The 14,142-nt window shown below is 44.4% G+C and overlaps 2 protein-coding genes across 11 annotated transcripts in view; one reads left to right on the top strand and one right to left on the bottom strand.

Moving 5' to 3' along the window:
* The window catches only part of LOC309653161 (NACHT, LRR and PYD domains-containing protein 12-like), a 46,123-nt gene that overhangs the window by 21,717 nt on the left and 10,264 nt on the right, over positions 1 to 14,142 (top strand). For 5 of the 10 annotated variants that reach the window (XM_082447534.1, XM_082447536.1, XM_082447533.1 and 2 more), the window contains 6 exons: positions 913 to 1,000; positions 2,063 to 2,107; positions 4,780 to 6,439; positions 8,309 to 8,398; positions 13,661 to 13,831; positions 13,947 to 14,117. In XM_082447534.1, the coding sequence (XP_082303660.1) occupies positions 931 to 1,000; positions 2,063 to 2,107; positions 4,780 to 6,439; positions 8,309 to 8,398; positions 13,661 to 13,831; positions 13,947 to 14,117 (2,207 nt within the window). In that variant the 5' untranslated portion in view covers positions 913 to 930. The remainder of the gene's footprint in view (positions 1 to 912; positions 1,001 to 2,062; positions 2,108 to 4,779; positions 6,440 to 8,308; positions 8,399 to 13,660; positions 13,832 to 13,946; positions 14,118 to 14,142) is intronic. The other 5 variants (XM_082447539.1, XM_082447538.1, XM_082447530.1 and 2 more) reach the window with 2 other exon arrangements.
* On the bottom strand, positions 10,262 to 11,673 carry TEX13B (testis expressed 13B; the record flags this gene model as incomplete). Its single annotated transcript, XM_082447689.1, has 2 exons — positions 11,134 to 11,673; positions 10,262 to 10,948 (listed from the first exon to the last, which is right to left on the bottom strand). The coding sequence occupies exons 1-2, from the start codon at positions 11,590 to 11,592 to the stop codon at positions 10,262 to 10,264; spliced, it is 1,146 nt and encodes a 381-aa protein (XP_082303815.1). The 5' UTR covers positions 11,593 to 11,673.

Here is a 14,142-nt window from a genome sequence, read left to right on the forward strand (position 1 = left end):
GAGTCACATCTGTGTACACTCCATTACCCAGAGCAAGTTTCAAAGTTGAGCTCGAAGATAAGAGGTGGGAAAATAAGTTCCACTTCTTTGGTGTGGACCTGCCAAGTTCATGGCAAGGGCTGAGAATTGGGGCCAATAATTCAATTTAAGGGGGAAATACTGAAAGTGAATAATAAACCTAACTCATAAGAAAATAATCAAGTGTGTTAGAAATTGATAAGTAATATTGCAACAAAGAAAACAAATTCTGGAAGGTGGTGTGAAGGTAATTCTAATGTGCAACTGGGACTTAGGACCACTGATCTTACAATGTTCAACCTGGAAAGAAACCTGGGCTAACATTCTCTCCACCATTTTGAAAATAATAAAACAGATTCAGAAAGTAGAAGAATCTTACTCAAGGTCCATAGGTAGATAGTTATAGAAATGGAACTAGGGCTTGGATCTCCTGACTCTCTAGACTGTTTCTCTTATACCACAGTATTCTAATCTGTGGTCTTAGAATTCTCCCTTTACCAGTGGTACCAAATTGACTTGTGTTGTAGAAGGACACAGTCATTCTTTCTTATCTTGACCACAAACATTAGAGGTATACTGCCTAAATCCTATCCTTCCCTTAATAATGCATTTTAGAGCTCAGTTTGACATTTCCCTTATTTGTACTCTTCAAAAGTCTGTGGACATTCTATCCTCTCTTTAGTTTTTTTGTTTTTTTTTTTTCTCTTCAAGCTGAAGACTGTTGATTTTGGTCTATCTTCCTGTGATCTCCTAGTCCCAGCTAGCTCTCTACTTGGTTACTGGGCCTTCTCTCTTCCCCAGCTCTGTGATGCTTTGAGTAGTCTTTCTTGAGTTACTTTTTTACTCTGGGCTTCCACCAGGCCTTACAGTCATCATTTCTGTTTTGGGTTACAGTCTTCTTGATTTGCCAGGATGAACAGTCAAAAGAAACGAAAAGATATGGAACCTGCTTGCACCTGGAGCTTATTGTCTGAACAGAAAGGTGAGTAACTGAATGAGGTAAAAGGGTATAATCTAGGTAGTCTTGTTCATTCTCTTTCCCCTACTTCTCCTCATGGACTGTGGGATTTTTCTGAATCTTTAAAATTGTGTTGTATGTGTATAGGTATATGTATATTAAGGTATTACATGGATACAGAATTTACCCATTAATAATCTCTCCACAATTTTTGTGAAGAGGCATCTGGTGTTTATAATGTTTTCCATAGTCCCCAAAGCATCTATGATCATAAAAGACTCTTAAGTCTCTTCCTTTACTGTAACCACAGATCTTCACAGGAGACAGCACAAAAGAGTAAAGAGTGAAGATTTCTGGAGTCCTTCCCCATGTGGCTGATTCCTGAACTCCAAGGAATGTTTAGTTATGGGGAATAGAAACTGGTTATCTTCAACAGACCACTCACTTGCTGCCCATTTCTGTGACATTCTAATATCTGCCTCTCCATACTCTGCTTCCTCCCATACACCTAGTCACAGCTCCCAACTATGTCTCACTCTTGCCTATAATGGTGTGCAAGTACTAAAAACCTATAGGAATGTGAAGGGATGTGTGTGTGTGTGTGTGTGTGTGTGTGTGTGTGTGTGTGTGTGCATTTGAATGTAGGTCATTGTATATTTCTGTCAAACTAACATCAACAATGTCTTATTCTTTCTCATTAACAAGTTAGGCTCAACAGAAGCTCCAACAGAATCAATAAGCTAACGTTCAAAGGAAAACAAAATACCAGAAACAGTCACTTCAAATAATGAATGCCCCTTTACGTTCATGCCTAAAATTTTCCTTATTTATCATATAAATATAAATGTTTACACCCTAAATATATTTGTGTGGGAATTTCTTAGGTTTACTTCATGTTGGACATTAGCTATGAAATACCTTTTTGGTAAGTTAGAATAGATGTGAGGTGGCTTTCTTTCTTTGTTTTATTTCTGTTTGGGGAACAGCATGAATGGCTGTAACAGTGTGACTAAATTTCTGTGTATTTCATGTTTTGGTACAAAGGTGTATTTGTGATACTCTTAACCCCAGCTCTTCCTCCCACAGCTGCTTCAAGTTCTCTGGCTTCATTTTCATGGAAGGAGCTTACAGGTAGATGTCTTTTCTGATTTACTCTTTTTCTGTTTTGGGAATAGTGTCTCCCATGAACCCCACTCATCCCCACTCCTCTCCCATTTCTTCCCCCATATTCACTGAGCAACAATCAATGGTTTTTTTGGTAATATTCATGAAGTCCCAAACTGTCATAACAAATAGGACTTTTATATCATTTAGAATAGATATTCAAATACTAGGAGGACCTCTGATGATGGTAGTCAAGCACCAGATGTACAGGACTTTATGGATAGAATAGATCAGTCTGCTTCTGGAATGATCTAGATTGAGGTCAACAAATTACAGCTAGTGGGCCAAATCCAGCCAGCTGCCTGTTTTTGTAAATAAACTTTTACTGGAACCATCCATGCCCATTCATTTACATATTGTCTAGGGCTGCTTTCACGCTAATATGGCAGAGTTGAGTAAAGGTATACCTTGTTTTATTGCGCTTCATTTTATTGTACTTCACAGATATTGTGATTCTTTACAAATTGAAGATTTGTGGCAACCCTGTGTTGCCAGATGATGATTAGCATTTTTTTTGCAATAAAGTACTTTTTAATTAAGGTATGTACATTGTTTTTTAGATATAATGCTCTTGCACACCTAATAGACTACAGTACAGTTAGTGTAAGTGTAACTTTTATATGCACTAGGAAACCAAAAAGTTTGTGTGACTTGCTTTATTGCAATATTCGCTTTATTGCAGTGGTCTGGAACTAAACCCGCAATATCTCCAAGGTATGCCTGTAATTGCAGCAGAGACCTAAAAGCCTAATCTGTTTATGGAACTTTACAGAAAAAGTTTGCAAACACTTATCTAGATCAGCATTCCCCAACCTGCATTCTACAGAATACTATTCTCCAGGAGTTAATAATTTTGCTTTTAAAAAAGGGTTCTGTAGTCATTTAAGTCCAGAAAATACTGGATTAAACAAAGTTAAGCAGTCCGTTTTTTTGTTAACTGTTGATTCGCTCAGAGCCTTTCATATGCTAATATGTATTGAGAAACTTTAAAATGGGATAGAAGGTGCATTCCCCTTACCTTATTTGACCACTGGACACCTTTTTCACAGCTCTCCTATTAATATCTTGCAAAAATGTTACACGAGAAACTTATTTGGAAAATACTAGCTTAGATATTCACTTAACAGAAGTTTGAACTTGATAACTGACTCCTTGGATTATTTTTTCTAGTTGCAGAAAGTGAAAAACTACGTAGTATAGTATTTAAGCATATAGGCCATGGCTTGAGACAAACCTGAGTTTTAATTGAAGTCTCTGCCATTTACTAGCTGTCGAACCTTGGACAAGTTACCCAATGCTATAAGCAGGACTGGCTACATATTTATGGGGTATGGTGCATAATGAAAAGACAGGATTGCTTGTTCAAAAATTATTAAGAATTTCAAGATAGGAACAGCAGAGCATTACACCAAGTATGGGTCCTCTGAGCACGAGGCCTAAGCACAGATTGCACACCCATGAATGTATAACCCTGGTTATAAGTTTTCAGTTTCCTCAACTATAAAATCTGGATAATACCTACTTCATGGGATTATTATGATGATGAAATTTTTTAAAAAATGTATGTAAAGGGCCTAGTACAGTATCCGACACAGAATAGGCATAATAAATGGCTTGTTTTTAATTCAAAAGCAAGCATTTATAGCCATTTTCAATAAATATTGAGTGTCTACCATGTTCCAGGCACCAGCTAGGTACTTAGGGTACTATGATGAAAAAGACAGACAAGGTCCCTGTTTTCATGTAGGTTAGTGGGAAAGACAGATAATGAAAAAAATAAACAAGACAATTGTAAATTGTGCTAAGTGCTATAAAGGGAAAACAGGGTCCTGGGAGAGGGTATAGTAGAGAGGATCTGCTTTAAACTGGGTGGTCAGGGAAGTCTTCTTCTAGGAAGTAATGTTTAAGGTCTGAAGGATGAGAAGGGGATCTCCATGGGAAGAGCAGGAAGAAGTGTGTTCCAGGCAGAGAGAATAGCTGGTGGAAAGGCCTGGAAGTGGGAAAGAACATGGCATTTGTGAGGAACTAAAAGTAAGCCGGTGTGGCTTTAGTATAGGGACTGAGAAGGAGAGTGATATAAAAGGCTGGGGAGTGAAGGTAGATAGGGCCCAGATCGTAGCAGACCTTGTAGGATGAGGTAAGGATTTTGGATTTTATATCAAGTGCAATGAAAAGCTCTTGAAAAGTTTTGGGCCATGGCAGTGACGTGATGTAATTGATAGTTTTAGAAGATCACGTTGGCTGCTTGTGTGGAGAGGAGCCATAGAGGCTGTTTCAGCAGTCCAGGAAAGAGTTGATTGATAGTGCCTTGTACTTGGGTGGTATTTGAGGTTGTAGTGGCAAATAAATGGATTGGAGGCTTATTTTGGAGATATAAATGATAGCCCTTGCTAAATGGATGTGGAGGATTCAAGGGAAAAAAAAGAAGTAATGAATCCTAACATTTTTCTGAGCCCTGAGGAGGGTTTTTTTGGGGGGGCGGGCAGTGGAATAGAAATCAAGAGCTCAGATGCGTGAAGTTTGAGGAGCCTTTGAAACATCTGAGTAGAGATGGTGGTGATGGTAGTATTAGTTATAGTTGTTGTTTGTATTGTTGTCTAGGATTCTGTGATTACTGACTCTTGGTGTCACCCCATTAGATTACAGGAAAGTATTTAGAAAACATCTAAAAGAAAAATACCTAAAAAAAGGAGTTGACAAATGTTATCACCATGGCAAGCATATAGAGTCACGACTGCTTGTTGTAAAAGAACACTGTATATCAGAAAAGCCACCATGCGGAATTCCTCAACAAAATAATTTTATTGAGATGGAACATATATTTGATCCTGATGAAGAGGGCTCCAGCTTATCCCAAACTGTGGTGCTTCAGGGATGTGCTGGGATTGGGAAAACAGCTGTGGTGCGTAAGTTCATGTTTGACTGGGCAGCAGGAATGGTTACTCCAGGCAGATTTGACTATCTCATCTATGTAAACTGCAGAGAAATAAGCCGTTTTGCTAACCTTAGTGCTGCTGACCTGATCACTAACACTTTTCAAGATATAGACGGACCAATCCTGGACGTTATTCTTGTATATCCAGAGAAGCTTCTGTTCATTCTTGATGGATTTCCTGAGCTTCAGTACCCTGTAGGTGACCAGGAAGAGGATCTTAGTGCCAATCCCCTGGAGAGGAAGCCAGTAGAGACCCTCTTATGTAGTTTCGTGAGGAAAAAACTGTTTCCTGAATCCTCCCTCCTGATAACTGCCCGGGCTACAGCCATGAAGAAGCTTCACTCTCTGTTAAAACAAGCTACCCAGGCAGAGATCCTGTGGTTTACAGATGCTGAAAAGAGAGCATATTTCTTGAGTCAGTTTTCAGGTGCTAATGCTGCAATGAGAGTTTTTTATGGTCTGCGAGAAAATGAAGGCCTTGACATTATGTCTTCTCTTCCCATCATCTCCTGGATGATCTGCAGTGTCCTGCAGTCACAGGGAGATGGTGACAGGACTCTTATGAGATCACTTCAAACCATGACTGATGTGTATCTGTTCTACTTTTCCAAGTGCCTCAAAACCCTTACAGGCATCTCGGTGTGGAAGGGACAGAGTTGCCTGTGGGGCCTTTGCTCTTTGGCTGCAGAGGGACTGCAGAACCAGCAGGTCCTGTTTGAAATCAGTGACCTCAGAAGACATGGGATAGGAGTGTATGATACCAACTGCACTTTTCTCAATCACTTTTTGAAAAAAGTTGAAGGAGGTGTCAGTGTCTATACTTTCCTTCACTTCAGTTTCCAAGAGTTCCTGACTGCTGTGTTCTATGCCCTGAAGAATGACAGCAGCTGGATGTTTTTTGATCAAGTGGGCAAAACGTGGCAAGAAATATTCCAACAATATGGAAAAGGGTTTTCATCATTAACAATACAGTTCTTATTTGGCCTCTTACATAAAGGAAAGGGAAAGTCTGTGGAAACTACCTTTGGGAGAAAAGTCTCTCCAGGACTTCGAGAGGAGTTATTGAAGTGGACTGAGAAAGAAATAAAGGATAAATCTTCTAGGTTACAGATTGAGCCAATGGACTTGTTTCACTGTTTGTATGAGATTCAGGAAGAAGAATATGCAAAAAGGATAATTGATGATTTAGGGTCAATTATACTGCTTCAACCTACCTATACAAAAATGGACATTCTGGCTATGTCATTCTGTGTAAAAAGCAGTCATAGTCACCTGTCAGTGTCTCTGAAGTGTCAGCACCTACTTGGATTTGAGGAGGAAGATCGAGCTTCAGCATTCATGCCACCAACCTTGACACTTAATCAGTGAGTATACTAATGTCTTTTCACCAGTGTTTTGGCCTACAGAAATGATAGGCCTTCTTGTTTATTTCAAGTATTCAGGCACATAATCATTTCTAGCATTGTCAATAAATAAATTGAATTATCTCTGCTTTCCATATTGTATGTCAATCAACACAATAAGGATTTATTGAGTATCTATCACATATTGAACACTGGCCAAGGTAGACACTGAGGGAAAGCTGACATTTGTGAGAACTTAACTATGTGCCAGGCACTGTGCTAGCCACTGTAAGTGTGTGTATGTGAGTGTGTGTGTCTATTAGTCTTCACTGTCTCTCTGTGAAGGTGCTTTATAATTATAAAAAGTTATGAGCATATAAATCAAAGAGCTCCAGGTTGGTAAGGGACAGAGCTGCACTCCTGTGTATATTGCTATAAAGCCTGGGTTCTTTCTGCTAGACTCACACCTACATGGAGAGTTGAGAGCTGGAGTTCAAAGAGGCTTAGGTAAACCACTTACACAGTATGTACTCTGTATACTACAAAATACAGCTCTACTGACTTACTAAAGCAGCCAAGAAGACTTATACCTGCATTGTCTGGAAAATGCCACTGGTCATAAGTCTGTTCTCAGTACTCAGGTTAATATGGACAGTGCCTCTCATTTAGTTGTGGGGCCAGGGGAGGGGTAGGGGACCTTGAGAAGGAGACAGGAGTGGGCAGAAAGCTCAACTTGGGAAGTGAGTTAACCCGAGTCTTTTCTCTGGTAATTGTTAGTTCCTCAGTGGGCAGTAGCATAGAGGTGGAATTGAGCGTGGCATAGGTGTGTTTGTGGAAAGTGAGGAGGGGAAGTGAGGTGCAGCAAGACTTTGGGACCAGAGGGGAAGGGGTATGAGAAGTTACATGGACTTGGAATTACGAAGCACTTTGGCTACAGTGTCTTCATGAATTCATGACAGCTTCAATCCAACTGTATATTATAAAGTAAAATAATGGACAATATACATTGAGAGATTTTAAGCACTGATGGAAACACAAAGGGGCTTCTAGTTCATTTTGGGTTTCCAGAAAATCAGCCTTAGATGGAGTCCCCATCCTTCAACCCCATTGCTTTCATCAGAAGGCTTAAATTCTTTTCAAAGTTTAACCCCCCCCCAAAAAAAAACCCACAAAAACACCCACTTTTCCCAAGCGTGTTGACTAAGTGGGAGTTTACTGCAGTTGATCCTTGAACAACAAAGATTTGAACCGCGCAGGTCCACTTACATGGGGATTTTTTTCAATAAATGTGTACTACAGTACTATAGGATTGAGGTTGGTTGAATCCTCGGATGCAGAACCTCCGATATGGAGGGATAGAGAGGGCTCACTGTGAAGTTTTACGTGGATTTTCAACTGTGGGGGTGTTGGTACCCCTAACCCCCATATTGTTCAAAGATCAACTGTATTGAACTTTCCTAGTTCTCAATTATTGTCGTTAATTCTTCTATTAGTACTGACAACCAAGAATCAGTTACAGTGTACAGATAGCTTGGGCAAGTCACTTGACCTCTCTGAGCATCTGCAAAATGGTGATTACAATACCTGTCATTGGATTAAGGACCAGATAAGATAAATTCTGTGTGTAAAGTGTTTACCTCGGTGCCTGGCATACAATACCATGGCTTTGGCTTTGGAGTCAGACAGACCTGAGTACTGACCTTCATTCTGTTCCTATGTGACCTTGGGCAAATTACCTTTTTGTGCCTTAATTTCCGTATCTGCAAAATGGGGTAATACCTCCTAAGGTTTTTGTAAATTAGTACTAAGATGGCAACAGAAGCCAAAATAAGCCTTTTACTTAAAATTTTGTTTTTAATCATTTTATTTTTGCTTTCTCATCTCTTTTAGGCCCTTCCAGCTGCATAATTTGCCAGTCTCTCCACTACACTTGCTCTGCCAAGCACTGCGTAACCCATACTGTAAAGTCAAAGACCTGAAGTAAGTTGAACTTTGCTTTAAACTCTTAGGTATTTGCAGGTAAAGACTGGGTTGCTAGAAATTACACTCCCAGCTGATGAAAAGATAACGCTACAAGCTTAGAAGGGGTAAGGGAGTCAGGCAGCGATCCCTGCCAACCCCTCCTGCCTCTTCTCCTTTTGTATGTGCTGTTTTTGCTGTAGCAAGTGGGTGTCAGGCTGTAAAACCCAAGAGTCTGTGTCTGATGCCCGTCCTGGCCCTACCCCACTCCCCTGCCTTTTCCTTCCAGACTCCCATTGTCTTTCCCCTTGGTTTCCTTTTCTCTCCCTCCGTTCCCCACCCCCATCCTCCTCCGCAATTATTCCCCCAAGTGCCACTGCTCTGAAGCCCCCACCCCCCACCTGGACCTTACATCCTCGCTCACTCTCAGGTGCCTTGTCTGCTTGTCTGTCCACATCGTACACACACAGACAGGAGCCTGCTTGGTTTCCCACCTCCTCGCCACACAGATCGGTGTCTGCTTTCCTTCCCTTCTGCCCCAGAGGAAGAGGTAGCCTTTCCAAACTCACCCGAGCCAGTAAATTCACTTACTTTTATTTTTTGTATTTTTGTGAGCATTTATTTTACTTTACACAACACCAAAGTATATAAAGACATAAAAGCCCTCCATCCCACTGCCCCGTACCCCTCCCCACCCCATACCCCGACTCCTGCTTCCCCAGTGGGGGCTGAATGACCATAGCAGTCCTCGTCTGCAGCTGGTGCTGGCGTCCTCTGTATGCAGCCCTGAAGGATTCCTCTAGGGGTGGCCCTGTTGTAAGCCCGGGGTTAACCCCAGGCCTGTTTTGTTTCTCATGATATAACTCGCTCAGAACACGAATGAGCTTCCTGGCCAGTTCATTGCTGGAGACTTGGGATGCAGGAATCCCCACTCACTACCCATCACTCCCTGATGCACCGCCCCTGCTAGTTCCGACATTTTCTTTGATGGTTTGTGGTTTGCAACTGCTCTTCTGGTGTAAATTTCTGGCTTGGCAATAATCTGGTTGCCCAGACCAAGGACCCTCTCAAGTTAGCTTAAAGAAAAAAGGATCTGTGTAAAGTGGATTTTCACTCAGCACAACTGCAGGAAGTGAAAAGTGGTCGGGCTGCCACTCTGCACGTCTGGGGTCACGGGATCAACTCCTCTCTGCTTCTCTGTCTCTCTGCTCCCTGGGGCCTCAGACTGTGATTCTCTAAAGGGCACTGGGCCTTTGTAAAGCACGCGGTTCTGTTCCCCCACATCCAAGGCCAGGCCTCAGCTGTGGCCTCGGTGTCCATGACTCCGACCTTGCCCCCGACTCCCAGTGACCCACTGCTTCATTGCCCGACACCATCCTGGCTATGAATCTGCCTCTCTGTTCAGATTCTCTAGTGTGAGGATCTGTTTGGCTCAGGATGGGTCAAATGTCCACTCCTGCTCCAGTCATCTACAGTCTAGTTTCAGGGGTGGGGGGGGGAAGCAGAGACGGGGGTGTTATATACTGTCTGCCCAGGTCCACCAGATGCTAGAGTTGGGGAGAGACACACACAGAAGCGGCAGTAGTTCTGGGGTGTCGAGTACTAGTGCTCTGGAACACAAAGAGGGTCATCAAAACACGTCTGTCTCTCTAGGTCTCTCTCCCCCTAAGCCCACAATCTACAACTTCCCCAGCCACCACCCCATACCCTACCTTCCACCCCATTTCCCCTCCTCTCTCACAGCTCCCTTGCCCCATTCACCCACCCACCCACCCTTTCCTTCCACTCTTCCCAAGCCCTCCCCCCCCCTCCCTCTCCCACTGAAAACGGATTTCCCATCAGGGTACATTTCTATTCTGTTTCACATTTCTGAATTCAAAGGTTTTATAGCCAGATTCCCCTCCCACAGTGGAAGCAAGTTTTCTGCCTTGAAAAATTCACTTTACACCAAGGGCAGCCCATTGACCTTCGAAGTACTGAAGGTGTCCCCTGCTGGTGGGAATCAGAGTCCCTCCCGTCTCTCTGTGGTTCTTGAGGGCCCATTCCCTGGCCCCCCACATCAGACCGCAGGCTAGAATCAGAGGGCCCCCAGCGGGGAGACCTCTGAGATGGAGCTCCTGCTGTGAACAGCGCTGCTGGTCGGGAGGACGTGGGTGGGGATGGTGTGGGTGCGTCTGGGAAGGGGAATAAGGGGCGTGAGTGTGAGGATGGGAATGAGGCAGGGAGCTGGACAGGAAGGGGTTCCTGTGAGGCTGTGGACCCGGACTTTGCTATCCCAGATAAATAAAGCATGGGTGGGCCCACGGACCTGAGATCTCCCTCCCTCTGCCCACCAGAGGTGTAAATTTTCTGGTTCCCAACTCCGGGAAGCTGCATAAGGTCTCCGCGCAGCTCCTCTGCTCCCTCGGCAGCTTCTGACCCTTCCACACCCTTCTGTCTTCCTCCTCCTTCTGTGGCTCCAGAAGCGGCTGCAGTAGGAGCAGTGGCCCCTGCCTCCTCTTCCTCCTCACCTGCTCCTTCTGCCCCGGTCCCACTGGCAGTGGCCAGGCCTGGTCCCTTTGCAACCAGCTCCTGGAGAGAAGTGAGCAGATCTGACACCTGTTCTGGGGGCGGGGGGGTGGGGGGTGGGGGCGGGGGTGGCGGAGCAGCGAACGGGACTGGGGGCGGGGGGGAGCGTGGGGGGGGGCGGGGGAGCGGCGAACGGGACTGGGGGCGGGTCCCGGGACGGGCCAGGGACCAAGTCAGAGTAATCTTACTGCCTGCGCCAGCTTCCACTTCAGGAGGTCCCGCTCTCTCTGCACCTTCCCCAGCCGGGCATGAGCTAGCTGCAGCACGAAGGCCGCCTTCTTGCGCTCCACCTCCTGCTGTGCCTTGAGCAACTTCAGGTCTGAGACCAAGGCCTCCGCGGCCGACCTGTGCAGCTCGGTGAAGTCTTGCAGCCACTGCACCTTGTGCGTGTAAAACTGGCTCTGCCTGTGGGCAAAGCGCACGCCCAGGGCCAGGCTGCCCCAGACACAGGCCTCTTTGGCCTCGCTGGGCACCTGACGATCCTCCAGTGTGGCCCGGAGCTTGTCCTCCACCTCCGACCAGGACAAGTGTATATTCTTGAGATAGAACGCAGAGCCTTTCTCGTGCCTGCTCATCCTCTCGTTGATGAAGGCCACCACCATGTCATGCTGGAACCCATTACTGGGGTCCTCGGGTTTCAAGGCCATGATGGCTGAGGGCCTTTGGGGCTTGGCTGGCCCTGCGGGGATGAATCAACCAGTTGTCCCCTCCCCCTCCGTCTCCTCATCTCCGCTTGCTTCCCCCCTCCCCCCTCCCCCCCTCGTAAAGAGCTCTCCCCCCGACTGGCTTGCGCTGCCCCAGGACACCTCCTGCCAAGCCTCACCTTCTGGCCAGCGCGGGTGCAGGCCGAAAACACGGGCCTACCACGCTTAAAGAGAGGGTAACCGCTCTCTCTTTCTCCCCGAGGGCTCCGAGGAAAGAAAGCCTCGCGTTACCACTCCCCGCTTTTACCGTTGGACTGTTCCAACTTCCAGAAACAGCGGGGGTGGGTGGGGTGCGTGAGGAAGATTCCCGTCCCCCGCCCCCGACATAAGGGAACCCCCTACGCTGTTGAAAGTCTTTGCAGGCGGGAAGAAACAGGAGTGGTCAGAAAAGATTCAGAACCAAGAACGCGAAGCGCTTGTAATCAAGTACAAAAAGTCTCAAACACCCCCCCACCACCACCATAATGGTTTGTCCCACTCGGTGGTCCCTCCCTTCCTAGAGGTGGAATATTCTAGAACAGGAAACAACCCCCATCCCTCAGTGGCCTCCGCTACCTTGTGGAGGAAGAAGGTGGAGCCAGAGTACAGCCTCATCCCCATCACCCTAAGTGGTAATAAATCCTGGCCATATCCCCCCCAAAAACGTGTCTTGAATTTCTCTACCTCCAGCCTTTCCCCCCTCCCCCTGGGCAATTTATTCCCTGGACCACTGCAGCCCTCTGACCCCAGGTTTGTTTCCTGCCCTACCCTGGCATCAGAGGGATCTGACCATGTCTCTTTAAACTTCTAATGGTTTTTCCAGGCGTAGAGGATAAACCAGACAGCCCTCAGGTTGAGTACTACTTTGCCACTTACTGCATGACCTTGTGCTATAATTAAATTTCAGTTTTTACCTATGGGCCTAAGATGAGGACTGAATGACAAAGAGCATGTAAAGTAGTAATGTTTTCTATGGTCCCATTTTTGTAAAATGTACAAATCCTGTGCGTGCGTTTGCATATGTTTCTATGATCTTGGAGAAAGGAGTGGGAGCATACACATCAGACTCTCAACGCTGGGGACCTCTGGGAGGTGGAGTTGGAGGGGAAGTTGGGAAAAGGTTTTCGTCTTTTAAAATAAATCTTTCTGTGATTTCATTTGTTACAGAGAACATATAATGCTATATGTATGCATGCATTAAAAATCTGGAAAATTATATACCAAAATTTTAACAGTGGTTATCTTTGGGTGGTAGGAATACAGAACTTTCTCAAAAAAACTTTATTCTTTATATTTTTCTCTACTGTAAAAATTATTTATAATAAACATGTATTATGTTTTTCAGATTTTTAAGATTTTTTTTTCCTGATAACTTCTGATCACTGTAAACAATTTCTAAATATCTAGAAAGTAAATGTCTCCCTGTAATCCAACCCTTCCCTTCAACCTGGAAGATAACCATTGTTAGCAGTTTGATATATATCTTCCAGTGTTTTAAAGTAGGCCATAGCAAATAATTGGCAGTTTCTCAAATGAAGCATCCCATCTCTTGCCTCCTGGCTTTCACTCAGGCTGCTCCACGAGTGGATTGTCCCTCAGCGCCTCCTGCTCTCCCCGCTCCCATTCTCCTCCATCTAAGTCCGGTTCAATTTTTATTACCCTTTCAGAACAACACTCAAGTAGTGGTTCTTCTTACAAATATTTCTTGCTCCTCCAAACCCCACCTCAAGCTAGGCTGAATTGTGCCACCTTTCTGTGTCCCCATGATACCTTGTGCATACCACTTGCACTACTTTTCACACTGTATTATAATCCATGATTTTCTAATTTTTTCCCCATTAACTGGGCATTCCTTGAGGGCAGGGTCTGGATCTTAATTATTTCTGTGTTCTCAGCATCTAGCACAGTGGTAAGCATCTGATAGATTAATTATTGAATGAATTTAAATAATTCATTACATCGGTAAGGGACAAACAGGTACCTTTAAAGAGAGTTCTATTTTCTTCTCTGAAATGCCTTCTTCTCCACACAGACTGATTTTCTGCCACCTCACAGCTTCTTATGGCAGAGACCTCGCCTTAGTATTTGAAACCAACCAATATCTGACAGATTTGGAATTTGTGAAAAATACCCTGGAAGATTCCGGAATGAAGCTTCTGTGTGAAGGATTAAAACAGCCAAACTGTATCTTACAGACATTGAGGTAACTGAGAGCAGGAGAATTTGTTGTCTGTGTTCATGTAGTTTTTTTGTCAATTTCTTTTGTTTTGGGGGAGAGCATGAATAAGGTAATGAGGTCATTCTTCTGTTCTCTGAAGGTTGTACCGATGCCTTATCTCTCCTGCTTCTTGTGGTGCGCTAGCAGCTGTTCTCAGCACCAATCAGTGGCTCACTGAGCTGGAATTTAGTGAAACAAAACTGGAAGCTTCAGCTTTGAAATTGCTCTGTGAAGGCTTAAAAGATCCAAATTGCAAAGTACAGAAGCTCAAGTAAGTTGTCACTATTAGTTTCCAT

Source organism: Balaenoptera physalus, assembly GCF_965194825.1.
Source record: "Balaenoptera physalus genome assembly, chromosome: X".
In the NCBI taxonomy this organism is placed as follows: Eukaryota; Metazoa; Chordata; class Mammalia; order Artiodactyla; family Balaenopteridae; genus Balaenoptera; species Balaenoptera physalus.